The 14,265-nt window shown below is 59.6% G+C and overlaps 2 protein-coding genes across 2 annotated transcripts; both read left to right on the forward strand.

Annotated features, from left to right (window-relative positions):
- The first annotated feature begins 2,265 nt into the window (after window positions 1-2,265).
- Window positions 2,266-7,718, forward strand: DDX41 (DEAD (Asp-Glu-Ala-Asp) box polypeptide 41). The gene is made up of 17 exons (XM_012660725.1): window positions 2,266-2,359; window positions 2,450-2,560; window positions 2,852-3,011; window positions 3,101-3,175; window positions 3,305-3,365; window positions 3,477-3,613; window positions 4,042-4,114; window positions 4,247-4,400; window positions 4,478-4,614; window positions 5,470-5,632; window positions 5,812-5,943; window positions 6,224-6,295; window positions 6,426-6,522; window positions 6,662-6,811; window positions 6,901-6,972; window positions 7,087-7,197; window positions 7,357-7,718. Exons 1-17 carry the CDS (start codon window positions 2,333-2,335, stop codon window positions 7,491-7,493), a joined length of 1,869 nt encoding a protein of 622 aa, XP_012516179.1. The 5' UTR covers window positions 2,266-2,332; the 3' UTR covers window positions 7,494-7,718.
- Window positions 7,719-9,726: 2,008 nt separating this feature from the next.
- Window positions 9,727-14,011, forward strand: DOK3 (docking protein 3). The gene is made up of 5 exons (XM_012660726.1): window positions 9,727-9,914; window positions 10,831-11,136; window positions 12,722-12,821; window positions 12,915-13,087; window positions 13,169-14,011. Exons 1-5 carry the CDS (start codon window positions 9,849-9,851, stop codon window positions 13,856-13,858), a joined length of 1,335 nt encoding a protein of 444 aa, XP_012516180.1. The 5' UTR covers window positions 9,727-9,848; the 3' UTR covers window positions 13,859-14,011.
- Window positions 14,012-14,265: the final 254 nt, after the last annotated feature.

The raw sequence follows: 14,265 nt of genomic DNA on the forward strand, positions 1-14,265 counted from the left end.
ACTCCTTGCAGCAATCCTAAATGGTATTATCCCATTTTACAGACAGGGAAGACTTGCGTGAACTCAGTCTGGCCAATTAGGGTTGAGCACAGACCTGTATGACTCTGACATCCGTGCCCTTTCCTCCCATTGGGAGGACTTTGGTATGTGAGCCTGGAACAGCCCCTACCCTGCTCTGTGTCTGTTTCCTCCTCTGCAAGATGGGTGAGTTGGAGGGGCTGGACTTGGTCTCTGTGCATCTGGATGTGAGAAGAGTCTAGGAAAGCCCTGAGGCCTCTGTGGACTGTGCACCTGAAGCCTGCGCTGTTGAGGTTTCTCACACTGACAATGTAGTCAGGGGAAGTTGGGGGTAAATTGAGTGTTTTATAAATTAGATCTTATTTTCCAATGGGAATGGGACATGTAGCCGAAGTCTTAAAAGTTAAGAGGATAATGAACTCTTCTGTAAAGTAAAGCAAACTACCTCATCCCCCCAATGGGATGTTCTGTAAATTCAGGTTTTAATATAATGGGTTTGCTAAAAATGCCCCACACATAATTGTGTCCAAACTCCTTACCCACAATGTAGTTTTCTCTACCAGAACCAACTCTTAACTTGAGCTTATGTGGGGAGCACCCTGTCTGGAGACAATGGCCACATAGTCACTAAGAGCCATGTGTGGATGGAGTGAGCAGAATCAAACCCTGGCTCCCTCCCCCGCCAGGTTGAGCCCTGGCATGGGACTGGCGGTGTCAGCTTCCTTTTCTAAAGAAGGGAAACAAACAGCACTGACCACAGCCTTACAATTCCTGGTCCCTGGCCTTCCCCAGTCCCCAAGGTGGTGTGGACACTTCCTTTGAAACCTTTCTCTGTCTCTTCATTAGCTCTGTTCCTCTTTCCCTTGAACTCTTGCACGAGGCTCCTGCCCTGCAGTTGGATTGGCACAGCTATCTAAAATTCTGCTTCATCCCTCAAAAATTGCAGGTCTGATCAAGTAGCCCATCCACCTACAGAGAAAGACTTCTTTGAGTGTCATTCAGGGGCCTTCGTGCCTGGGCCCCTGCCTCCAGTACTTGCTCTAGCCATGCCGGATGACCTGTTCCCAGCTAGGTCCTGCAACCTCAGGTCTCCTGACTTTTGCTCACATGTTTCCCTCTTCCCAAATTACCCTTCTTTCATGAATTCATGCTGATCCTTCACATCCCAGCTGAGAGGCCATTTTACTTTGAAAACCATGAAAACCTGTTTGCCCTGCCTTTGTGATACTTCCAAAAGTGGTACCTTGCCTGAGGATCATTCTCCTTAATGTGAAGACTAGTTACCTGTCTATATTTCTGTCTCAACAAATCCGTCAGCTTCTCCCCCACCAGGTGTGTCTTGTTCATCCTTTATCTGCTTCAGCACTGTGCATAATGCCCAGCACGTGCTCACATGAAACACATGAATGAAGGAGAGTAATTCCTCTTTCAAAGTCTTCAATGAAGTTGAAATTACTCGTACAGTCATGGCTGGTGTGCTCTGGGCCCAGTCTCCTTTTCCAGCCTTGGGTCTTGCTACCCCAGCTCACCCCAGCCGCAGTGATCTTTTTCCTGAGGAATCTGTGCTTGCACATGGCCAGACCTTTATTCTGCTGCACCCTCACCCAGGAAGCCTCTCCACTCCCTGCGCTGAGACCCCCACAATTCCCTGGAAGCTCAGGTCCAATGTCTTCGCCTCTGGTTCCCCAGGCAGTTAATCTCTCTGAGCTGTCACAGGATTTACAATAATAATCGTTTACATTTATACAGGTCCTTACGGTTAAAAACCACTGTCATCAGTATTTTATTTATCCCTCACCACTCCGAACAGAGAGGACACCAGCCAGAGCCCGGTTGTTCCGCAAGCTCCGCCCTACCGCGGCAGCAGGGTGCGGGACGGAGACCCGCTCGCGCTGCCCCGGAACTCTGGGCCACTAAGGGCGCGCTGCGCGCCGGCGGGAGCGCGCCGGCGGCGTCACGCTCAGGGCCAGGTTGGGCACCTGGCAGGCCACCCGGTTGCGGATCAGCGACCTCCACTCAGGGCGTCGTCTTCGCCCGGGCTTGGTTTGAGCCTTTAGCGCATGCTCCAAATCCTCCAGTGTCCCACAATGCCTCGTCTGACGCTTTCGCCCTCAGCCCTGGCAACAGTCACGAAACCAGTCACACAGGGTGTAGGCGTCGCGCCGCACGAGAGCGGCTCGGGAGAAAAATTTGTCCCTCTGCCCGATCCGTAACTCCGGGGTCGTCGCTGATGTCGGCTTCTTAATACCTGATTGGCTCTCGCTCAGATAAGGCGGGGGGGTTTTTGCCGTGGCGCGCATGCGTGGGGCAAAGGATGGAGGAGTCGGAGCCCGAGCGGAAGGTGGGAGCGAGCCTGGGGTCCTTGCGGCGGGGAGGGAAGCTGGAGTGAAGGCGGGGGACCGAGCTGGGCCTGACTCCTGCGTATTTGCAGAGGGCTCGCACTGACGAGGTGACTGCTGGACGGAGCCGCTCCGAGGCGGAGGATGAGGACGACGAGGACTACGTGCCCTATGTGCCCTTACGACAGCGCCGGCAACTACTGGTGAGGGGGCCGTGTCGAAGGAGGAATGGGGGCGTGACCGCCTGGTCGCAATGGCGTGGGGGGTGTGGCCCCGGCCTGCGGGGCGAGGGCGGCTGTCTGAGGTGTGTCAGTATATGCGAGCATGACCCCCAGGCAAACGAGGAACTGACGACCCGATCCGGGGGGCAGGGCAGCTCTGCGCCTCGGGCACAGAACTCTCGCCCAAAAGCCAGGATCCTGACGCAGGCCCTGTGGGCCCGATGCTCCATTATTTCTTGGGCTTGACTCTGGGGGGCACTGGTGGAACCTCAGCTCCAGAAGCTGCTGCAGCGAAGACGCAAGGGAGCTGCAGAGGAGGAGCAGCCGGACAGCGGCAGCGAGCCCCGGGGAGATGAGGACGACATCCCGCTGGGCCCTCAGTCCAACGTCAGCCTCCTGGATCAGCACCAGCACCTGAAGGAGAAGGCCGAAGGTGGGCTGGGGAGCACTGCCTAGGCGGGAGGGGAGAATCTAAGCCTGGCACACTGTTGGTGTCTCTGTGACGTCTGTGTCTCATCTCAGCTCGCAAGGAGTCTGCCAAGGAGAAGCAGCTGAAGGAAGAAGAGAAGATCCTGGAGAGTGTGGCTGAGGGCCGAGGTATGGTTGTGGCCAGGGTAGCGAGGAGGTGCACTGAGCCTCTTCCCCACAGCACTGGGCACGTTACATCGCAAGGGGTCTGGCCTCCCAGAAGCAGGAGCCAGCCCTGAGGCACATCTCTGTCCTCAGCTTTGATGTCAGTGAAGGAGATGGCGAAGGGCATCACGTACGACGACCCAATCAAAACCAGGTATGTCCGTGCAGTTGTCCTTGTTTAGAATGGTGTGTGGCTGGGACTAGCAGGGACACCCAAGGCCAGCCGTGCTTAAGGCTTTCCTTGATCCCTGCCACTTACCTATAGTTGGACACCGCCCCGTTATATCCTGAGCATGTCTGAAGGGCGGCATGAGCGTGTACGGAAGAAGTACCACATCCTGGTGGAGGGAGATGGTATCCCGCCACCCATCAAGAGCTTCAAGGAAATGAAGTTTCCTGCAGGTGCCTGGGAATGGGGAGAGACAGCACACTTTTAGAATCAAGCGCCTGTGAGGTTGTTTCCTAGCCCCTGCTGAGGTCAGCCACTTCAGCACTGGGCCCAGCCACTGGAGATAGAGGGCTTCGAGGAGGGATTTCTTTAGGTTCCTTTTTCAGTTGTCCCAGCTGTACATGTTCACTATCCTCTGTTGTTACGGAGCTTCAGTGGGAGAACGATGTGGGGTTTAGACAGACCTGGGTACAAATCATGGCTCCACCTAGCCCATGGGTCTTAGACAAGTCTCTCTCTGTTTTTCTTTCTCTCTCTCTCTCTTTCTGAGCCGTGGTTTCATCATTTGCAACTTGTGGGAATAGTGCCAATTTTACAGGCTTTGGGGCTCTGATAAAGTACCTGTGAGTCACAAGGATGATGCTTGGGTTGTTTTCCATAGCCGTCTTGAGGGGCCTGAAGAAGAAAGGCATCCATCACCCAACGCCCATTCAGATCCAGGGCATCCCTACCGTGTGAGTGTGGCCTGTGGACCTGGGTTCCCTGAGAAGGGTGTTGACAGGGAGGAGCAATGGCTAGGTGTCCAACTGGAGAAACAGTCCCTGTCTTCTACAGAACTTGACACTCAGGCTGTCCTCTCCCAACAGTCTGTCTGGCCGTGACATGATAGGCATTGCCTTTACGGGTTCAGGCAAGACGCTGGTGTTCACACTGCCTGTCATCATGTTCTGCCTGGAGCAAGAGAAAAGGTTACCTTTCTCCAAGCGTGAAGGGCCCTATGGACTCATCATCTGCCCCTCGGTAAGATACACTGGCCTGAGAGCAGGGCAGAAACTGGGGCCACCATCTGGTGCCAGCCTTTGTCCCTGTGCTTGCAGCGGGAACTAGCCCGGCAAACACATGGCATCCTGGAGTACTACTGCCGCCTGCTACAGGAGGACAGTTTACCACTCTTGCGCTGTGCTCTCTGCATCGGGGGCATGTCTGTCAAAGAGCAGATGGAGACCATCCGACAGTGAGTGTTGGCACTCCCTGCCTCACAGGCCACACCAGAGCCCCCAGGGAAGCTAAAGGACCCTTTAACCATTTTACAGACCTTTGCTGAGGTCCACTATGGGCCCAGGCCTCACGGAGCCCCTAGTCTAATGGGGAGGTTTGCTGGGGTGGGACAGAAGGATGTGGCCAAGTACTGCAGGAGCACAGCAGATAGAATGGCCCACCTTGTTGGGGGCATCTAAGGTAGGAGGTCAGAGAAGGCTTTGCAGGGAAGGTGACGTTTGAATTTTGAAAAGGGGCGGTTCAGGCAGAAAGCAGAGGTGGAAGGCCCGGGGAGATCAGGGTTGTCCAGTTGTCAGTCAAGGAAGCTGAGGGTACTAGGCAGGGCTGGATCCCCTGTGGCACCTGTGTCCGTCCTATGCAGTGCAGACGTCACCAGGGGCCCTGGGTCAGGCCCTGGGCTCACAGACAGGCCACGCCCCGTCCCTATATCTGAGGCATTCCCAGTCTCGGAAGATGTGGGCACAGAAAAGATGAAATCAGTGTACCAGGAAAGCGAGCCCAATAAACATTACAGAGGGGCTACGGAAGCACAAAGTGAAGCATCTCTGGGGATTCAGGACAGTCCTGGGTGAGAGGAGCGACCCAGGAGAAGAGGGAAGGGCGTGCTGGGCTGAGCAGTGGCCAAGAAGACTGCAGCACCTTCCACGAGAGAAAGGTGTGCTACAGATGGGACAGGGTGGCGGGAGTGGCGAGGACGGCACAGGTGAGAAAGACAGAAAGGAGGGCAGAGGGCAGAACAGAGGCAGGGTGCCTGCCAGCCCCTAGGTGACAGCAGGTAGCCCCAACCTCAGGGTCTCTCATTGGTCCCCAGCGGTGTACACATGATGGTGGCCACCCCTGGCCGCCTCATGGATCTGCTGCAGAAGAAGATGGTCAGCCTAGATATCTGTCGCTACCTGGCCTTGGACGAGGCCGACCGCATGATTGACATGGGCTTCGAGGGTGACATCCGCACCATTTTCTCCTACTTCAAGGTGCCTGCCCCCTGCCTGGCCAGGCACCCCTCACTCACCCCACACTGAACTTTGGAGGGCCCCACCCTCTGCTCCTACTCCAGGGGGGCTGCATCCCAGCTGCTCAGCTTCCCCACATCCCATCTCCCACATGCCTTCATGCCCTCTGTGCCCTCAGCCCTAGCCCCTGCCTTCCTCAGGGCCAGCGGCAGACCCTACTCTTCAGTGCCACCATGCCCAAGAAGATTCAGAATTTTGCCAAGAGCGCCCTCGTAAAGCCTGTCACCATCAATGTGGGTCGAGCTGGGGCGGCCAGCCTGGATGTCATCCAGGTGGGCAGGCACTCCTGATGGGTAATCTCTCACCTGTGAGGACTGGATCTGGCAAGGCTTCCTGGAAGCTGGTTGGAGCAGGGGATTCACCTTGTGGTCACTGGGGGTTTCATTCAAAGCCCCTGGCCCTTAGCCATGGCCATTTTTAGGGTCCCCAGACATTGGTCGCAAGAGGCTTCTGGTCACCTCCTGGCCCTCATTAGGTGGCTGACCTCTGTGGCAGGGCCATGGCTGGTGAACCTAACCTCAGGATCACCTGACCTGGCCCCTGTGCTGGCAGGAAGTGGAATATGTGAAGGAGGAGGCCAAGATGGTGTACCTGCTCGAGTGCCTGCAGAAGACACCTCCACCCGTGAGTGCCCCCCATGCTGTGCCAGAGACCCCAGGACAAGGGAGAGGGTGGAGGGACAGCATATGGGGAAAGTTGGGTGGGGGCCCGGGCAGAGTCAGCCCCTCTGACTAGAGTTGGCCTTCCCGGACAGGTGCTCATTTTTGCGGAGAAGAAGGCAGATGTGGATGCCATCCACGAGTACCTGCTGCTCAAGGGGGTCGAGGCTGTAGCCATCCATGGGGGCAAAGGTCAGGGTGGTGCATGTGTTGACACAGACCTTGCTGCCATAGCAACCCCTCTTCCAATCCCTTCCCCTGCCTGGCCAGTTTGCCATTACTCTCCAAACTTCTACTGTAGCTCTAATGGCTCCTACTTGGCCCTCCCCAGACCAGGAGGAACGAACCAAGGCCATCGAGGCATTCCGGGAAGGCAAGAAGGATGTTCTGGTGGCCACAGACGTAGCCTCCAAGGGCCTGGACTTTCCTGCCATCCAGCACGTCATCAATTATGACATGCCCGAGGAGATCGAGAACTATGGTAGGAACTGGGGGGCCAGGCGTGTGGGCCAGGCAGGGGAAGGGCCAGGCCAGGGCCCCAGCCCCTGGGCAGTATCCCTCTCTCTGCAGTGCACCGGATTGGCCGCACTGGGCGCTCAGGAAACACAGGCATCGCTACCACCTTCATCAACAAGGCCTGTGGTGAGTCTGTTACCAGAGACACCTCAGCTGTCCTGTGGGTCCTCTGCCTGTGGCCACCCAAGTTCTGGCTGCAGGGCCCAGGGTGGGGCCTGATGACTCCCCCTGCCTCCCCAGACGAGTCAGTGCTGATGGATCTCAAAGCCCTGCTGCTGGAAGCCAAGCAGAAAGTACCGCCCGTGCTGCAAGTGCTGCACTGCGGGGATGAGTCCATGCTGGACATCGGAGGTGACTGCAGCCTGGGAGGCACAGCGGGGGTGGGGGAGGCAGGAAGGCGGGAGCACCACGCAGCAAGTCCCTGCTGTGCGTCAGTGGACTGGTGGGAGGCCCAAGATCCAGGCATGAATGTAGCCTGTGACCTTGCTGACACCCACCCCCATTCCCCAGGAGAGCGCGGCTGTGCCTTCTGCGGGGGCCTGGGTCATCGGATCACTGACTGCCCCAAACTCGAGGCTATGCAGACCAAGCAGGTCAGCAACATTGGCCGCAAGGACTACCTGGCCCACAGCTCCATGGACTTCTGACCTGACTGTCTTCCTGCCCTGCCAAAAGGCCTCAGGCGCCGGGACTCCAGTCACCCCGTACACACGCACCAGCCCCCTGGGCAAGAAGCCAGCATCCTCGGCCCAGCTGGCCTGGGCTGGGCCAGGCTGGGCCTGGCTGCCTGCTCCCCATGCCCCCCAGAATTGCTGTTTTTATTCCCCTTCGCCCCAGCTGCCATTAAAGCATAAGGCCCTCCGTCTTAGCCCCAGGCCTGCCTCTGTGTTTCACCTTGTCTGCCCGCTTGTTCCTGGGCCACCCTCACCCCCAGAGGTGGGGCATCGGCATCTCCCACCACTGCTGCCAGCACCCAGCCTTGGACTTGGCCGTGGGGGGAGCCTCCTAGCCTCGCCCCCGTGGGGACTTGGTGTCTCTGCTGGGCCGCCTGGATTGATGGCTCAAGGAAGGACCACACTGGTGGGCCAAGGAGAAATGGTGGGGTTCTCTGGTGTCCTTGCTGACTGTTGTCACGCCCCAAACTTCAGTTTTCCTGTCAGTTGTGTGATGCTCCAGGGGCTCCTCCTGGTGCCCCTTGGGAGGCTGCTCCCTGCCTGGGCCCTGCTGCTTGTCTGCCCAGGCTCCCAGGAGGAAGTTCTGCACACTGAGGAGGCAGCACATGCCATAGAACTGCCATTCAGGCCACATGTACCTGCTGACCCTGTTTTGCCCAGCGCTGTGCTGGGCTGCAAGGATCCAGGAGAGCAGGCAGACGACCACTTGGGATGCTTGCAGATGAGTGGGAGAGACAGACTCAGACCCGAATAAACGTGGATGGTTGTCACAAGACCACGGGCGGATGAAACAGGATTTTAGCATCTGACGAGAGACAGGCAGAGGGTGTGTTCACACAGTTCCTCTGTGCCAGGCATTTTGTGTGTAAGGGCACATGCTTATCCCGGAGGGACAGCAGTTGCTTAAGCCATGTTTGTCACTTGGTGTGTGGCCTTGGGCAATTTTTCTGAACCCTGATTTCCTCATCATTGAAATGGCGATGAGAATGCAAAGGACGGGTATCTGAAACTGCTGGCACTCAGGGCAGCCATGGGCACAGAGTCAGATGCCAGGAGGCCATTAGAAAGTATTTCCTGGCCACAGCTGGGTGTAGTGGCATACCTGTAGTCAAAGCTACTTGGGAAGCAGGAGAATCACTTAAGCCCAGGAGATCGAGACCAGCTTGGGCAATGTAGTGAGACTCTGTCTCCCCAAACACAACAGAAGAGTATATTTCCTGGCAAAATACATGACCCCCGAATGGCATTTCTCAACCTGGTTACACACATTCTTTCCCAGAGATGGCACTGAGTGAATGACATGAGGGTGTCCCCGGAATTCAGATCCATACATGGAGCCCCGATACTGGGCTCCTGCAAAGCGAAGTGAAAAATGGGCCCCTGGCAGGACTCAGCTTTAAAAGAGCATGTGACCTCTCCTGGGGCCCAGGGGGGCTGCCACCCGTTCTCACGTGGCTGGGACCGTTAAGGGGTATGGACCCCATGTGGCTGGATGCCCGCTGTACATGTGTACTGCAGGGGCCTCTGTGCTCTCAGACAGCATGGAGTGGATCAGGGAGGGCCTCCAGGAGGAAAAGGCAGCCCACTTTTCCCCAGGCGGCGCAATGGTGAGGGGTGCCTTGGAGGGGCTGGGCTTTGGGAGGTGGAGGCCAGAACACAAGCCCCTGAGTGCTGGGCTGAGGAGCCTAGGCTGGACCCAAGAGAAGGACAGAAGGCTGGTTTGGGGTTGGTGGAGGGAGCCACAGCAGGGCTGCACAGGGCAGTGGTTTGCCGGGAGACGCCGAGGCAGGCGGTGGGCAGCAGCCGGCCGCGACGGTGAGGAGCAGCAAGTGGATATGAGAGATTTCAGAGAGAGAGCAGAGCAGAGCAAGGCTGGCGACTCTCAAACCAGGACTCGGTGGGGAAGCCAGGAGCTGTCGGGTCTGGCTAGAAGAGGGTCCTGGTGGGGTGGCTGTGGGGAACGCAGGTCACAGGCTGCCGGGGTGGGACGGGGGAGGGGTCAGAGCCCGTGACTCAGGGGAGCCAGCCTGCGGTCAGACGCTCACACCCAGCTGACCAGGTGCAGGCCCGGTCATGGGCCCTCGGGGGCTCTGAGGCTCCCTCCAGGAAGATTCGGGCACCTTCGGCCAGCCAGGGCCCCACGGAAGAGATACGTGCTGCCCCTCAACCCTTTAGCTGAAGCCGGCGCTCCCCTCCCCCTGCCCCGCAGCTGCCTCTGGACAGAGGGAGCGGAAGTGGCCAGAAGGGGAAGTGTGAGGAGTTCCCGTCCAGCCTGTCACCAGTCTCCTCAGGTTTTCGCAGTGGCAGCCCTGTGGCCTGGCCGTGGCCATGGAGTCTGCGGAGGCCCCCGTCAAGGATGGCATCCTCTACCAGCAGCACGTCAAGTTCGGCAAGGTGAGGAGCCCCGGCTGCCGGGGACGGCGGCCCGTGCCCAGCTTCGGACAGCCCGCCGGCCCCGGGAGACCCGGGCAGGGCAGCAGGTGCAGCAGCCACGCAGGCTGGGGTGCGGAGCAGAGCCCTGTGCTCAGCCTGGGAGGGCCGAGGCCTCATTTAAAGACAGGGAACACGGGAGCCGAGCAGGGCCTAGGAATCAAAACCTCCGAGCTGGGAAGAGCCCAGCAGCCTTCTGACCCTTCTAATAGTGGCACCGAGGCCCCTAGCGAGGGCTGGGGGCTGAGCCGGAGGAGCCTTCAGACAGGACCCCCACCATGCAGCAGAGGGTGTGGCTCCTAGTGCCGGGAGTGAGGAGGGTCGCCTCTCTCGGGCAGCAGCCCTTGCACCCCGCGGCCCAGCTGCAGCTGCTGCCAAGGCAGATAAACGGTCGGCTTCCTCTGCTCAAAGTTATTTGCATGTTTCCTTCCTTGCCAATGTGAGGTTCAGGCCTCCCTCCCACCCCAGCCTGTGGCCCGTGGCCCAAGTGCCCTTTCTGGGGGAGGAGGAGGAACCAACATAATGGCAGTATCAGGTGGTTTGTCCTAGCCACTAGGTCTTTTAAAGACATAATCCAGTAGCAGCCCCAGTCCCGTGTTCTCATGGCCTTTTGAGAGACAAAAACACTGGTCCTTATGGAGGTCACAGTTAGGAAAGGGTGGGGTGAGATTTGAGCTCGGGACTGACCCAGCCTAGGCACAGACTCTTCCCCCTGCCAGCCGGCCCTGGCAAGGCTTCCTCCCCTGCACCCTGAGGAGTTGGGGGAGCAGAGGCCGCCTGGGTGGCTGGGAGTGTTTGCTGAGCAGCTTGTGCTGAGCTGAGCCACAGGGAGAGTAACCACCCAAGGGTCTCCTCTCCCACCCTCCTCTCTCTCCCCCAGAAGTCCTGGAGGAAGGTGTGGGCTCTGCTGTATGCAGGAGGCCCGTCAGGCGTGGCGCGGCTGGAGAGCTGGGAGGTCCGGGATGGTGGTCTGGGGCCAGCAGGTGACAGGTCCACAGGGCCTGGCCGGCGTGGGGAGCGGCGGGGCATACGCCTGGCCGACTGTGTGTCCGTGCTGCCGGCTGACGGCGAGAGCTGCCCCCGGGACACTGGCGCCTTCCTGCTCACCACCACCGAGCGCAGCCACCTGCTGGCCGCACAGCACCGCCAGGCGTGGATGGGCCCCATCTGCCAGCTGGCATTCCCGGTGAGCCAGGGGCTACTTGTTCATCCTCCCCCACTTGTGCACGCTTACCCACATCCCGTCACTCCACAAGCGCTGCCGAGCACCCCCACGACCGGGACACAACCCAGGAACCTGAGCAACGATTCTCAGATGGCCACGAGCTTGAGCTAGAGAAAGTGAACGGGCAGTGGCGGGGGAGTGGGGCAGCATCAGCAGGATGGTCAAGGCAGGCTTCTCCGAGGAGGGGACAGCAGGCCTGACAACACACAAGAGCCCACGAGACAGGTCTGAGGAGTCGTGAACAGAGGCAGCAGCACGGGCAAAGGTCTGGAGGCAGGACAAAGTGTGGGGAGTTCCGGGGCATAAAGAAGGCACTGGCATGGCTGGACGGGCAGGAGCAGGCAAGGAGCTTGGTGGGAGCCGCTGAAGCCACTTTGGGGTGTGCATGGTTTGGGATTTCATTCTGAAAGGAAAAGGCTTTGGAGGGTGTAAGCCAGGCACTGACAGTTGTAAAGCCTCACTGGGTTTGCGATGCACCAAAAGGAAATGAGTCTAGCGGTTCCTCAAATAGTTAAAGTTGCCACGTGACCCAGCAATTCCACTCCTAGGTATGTACCCAAGAGAACGGGAACAGGGGTTCAGACAAACCCATACGCCCATGTTCACAGCAGCACTGCGCACAACGGGCAAAAGGCAGAAACAACCCAAATGGCCATCAGCTGACAAATGGATCAACAAAATGTGGTCTGTCCACACAGTGGAATACTATTCAGCCACAAAAAGGAGCGATGTGCTGACATGCGTGACAAGGCTGAGCCTTGAGCACATGGTGCTAAGACACAGAAGGCCACATTGCGTACAGCTCCATTTACACGAAGCGTACAGAATGCGGCCGCCTGGGCTGGGGAGGAGAACGGGGAGTGCGTGCTGATGGATATGGGGTGATGAAACATTTCTGGAACTAGATAGTGGTGATGGCTGCACAACCTTGTGAATATACTAAATATACTAAAATAAGGGGACCAGTGAGGCAGCTGTTGCATTTGTTGCATTCGTGCCTGGCCATGCTACCATGGGCCAAGCGTCACGGTGGAGGTGCTGAGAGTCAGAGTGTCAGGACATGCTGAAGGACTGGGGATAAGGGGGACAGAGTTGGGGAAGGAGGGACAGAGGGGGCAGGGGCAGGGGCAGGGCAGGCGGTTGCAGTGACTGGGAGGAAAAAGTCTGGGGGCGTTGTTCACCCCTACCCCTCCTGCCTCTTCTCTCCTCCAAGCATCAGAGAGCCTGTCCCTCGCTGAGCTCAAGGGCTGTGGGGACATCTCTGGTGTGCACAGGGATTTGTAGCTCTCAGACACCCTCAAGAACAGCACCTCTTCCCCGCCCAGCACCCTCAAGGGGGAGTGGGGCGGGGATTGCAGCCCCCCTGGCAGCCGGGGAACAGATCAGAGGGGCCTGGGCTCATGGAGCGTGTCAGGGCAGAGCCGGGACTGCCACCGGGTCCCCGGATGCCCTTGCTTGCCACGGAGTCCTGGGATCCTGACCCAAGGAAGGCAATGTGGACGAGGAGTGGGAGGGCTCCAACCTCTAACTTGAGCCCCTTTCCCAGGGCACAGGGGAGTCTTCCTCAGGATCAGGGCAGGCTGAGTCTCCCAAGAGGGGCCCCGTCCCCATGGAGGAAAACTCCATCTACTCCTCCTGGCAGGAAGGTGAGTCAAGGGGGCGCAGGGCAGCCTCAGCCCACCACACGCAGGGCTGGGGGCTTTGGGGGACTGACGGGCCGCCCTCACTGCCCGCCGCAGCAGGTGAGTTTCCGGTGGTGGTGCAGAGGACAGAGGCTGCTGCCCGCTGCCTGCTGAAGGGGCCCTACCTCCTGGTGCTGGGCCAGGACGCCATCCAGCTGAGGGACCCAGCTGGCCCCCAGGCCCTCTATAGCTGGCCCTACCGCTTCCTGCGCAAGTTCGGCTCCGACAAGGTGAGGCGCTGGTGGCCCTGTGGGGGGGTGGCAGCACCTTGGCCCTTCAGTGGCTAATCCGTGCTGTGGCACCTGTGCCAGGGTGTGTTCTCCTTTGAGGCCGGCCGCCGCTGTGACTCGGGCGAGGGCCTGTTCGCCTTCAGCAGCTCCCGGGCCCCCGACTTGTGCGGGGCCATGGCAGCTGCCATCGCCCGCCAGCGGGAGCGGCTGCCGGAGCTGACCGGGCCCCGGCCCTGTCCCCTCCCTCGGGCCACCTCCTTGCCCTCCCTGGACCCGCCTGGAGAGCTGCGGGAGGTACCACTGGGGCACGAGCCACCCACCTCCAGGAGGGTGCGCCTGGCTGAGCCCGGGCCCCAGAGCCTGCCGCTGCTGTTGGGCCCAGCACCTGACGAGCCGGCGGCGTCCGGGCTGTACGCAGCCGTGTGCAAGCGGGCCAGCGGGCCCCCAGCCGCTGCCGAGCACCTCTACGAGAACCTGTGCAAGCCTGAGGCCGGCCCCTCGCCGCCTGATGCGGGCCCCGACCCCCAGGAAGGCCCCGGCGCCCGCAGCCCCTTGGCCAGCCCCATCTACCACAACAGCGAGGACCTGAGCTGGCCCGGCCCGGCCCAGGACAGCAGCCTGGAGGCCCAGTACCGGCGGCTGCTGGAGCTGGAGCCGGACGAGGCAGGGGGCACCGGCCGCCCTGGCGCTCAGGCGGGCTTCAAGGCCAAGCTGGTGACGCTGCTGAGTCGAGAGCGGAGGAAGGGCCCTGCCCCCTGTGACCGGCCCTGAACACTGCGGAGTGGCAGCTGGAGCAGAGGCGCTCTCCCCAGGACAGGAGGGTGGGCCAGTGGGCGAACAGTCTGCTCTGGCGGCAGGACAAGGCAGGAAGCCTGGGAGGCCCCGCACCCTGCCCTTCCCTCCCGCCATGTACAGTGTACAGACTTGCCGATAATAAAGCCCGCAGCTCCAGCTCCCCTCCAGTCCTCCTCGTGGCCCTCAGCCTGCACCTCTTCACCTCTCCGCTTCCGCTCCCGGCAGGGGCACTCGGGGGCTCATGTGGGCATGCAGACCCTCGCTCACGTGCACTGCCACACACACCAGTTCCCTGTGCTGGGCTCCAGGGACACAGATGACCGGGGCCTGACCTCTGCCACCCATGGGCTCAAATCCACTGGAGCAGATGGACAGGATGTAGA

The sequence above is a fragment of the Propithecus coquereli genome, unplaced genomic scaffold (genome assembly GCF_000956105.1).
Source record: "Propithecus coquereli isolate 6110/MARCELLA unplaced genomic scaffold, Pcoq_1.0 Scaffold676, whole genome shotgun sequence".
Taxonomy (NCBI): Eukaryota; Metazoa; Chordata; class Mammalia; order Primates; family Indriidae; genus Propithecus; species Propithecus coquereli.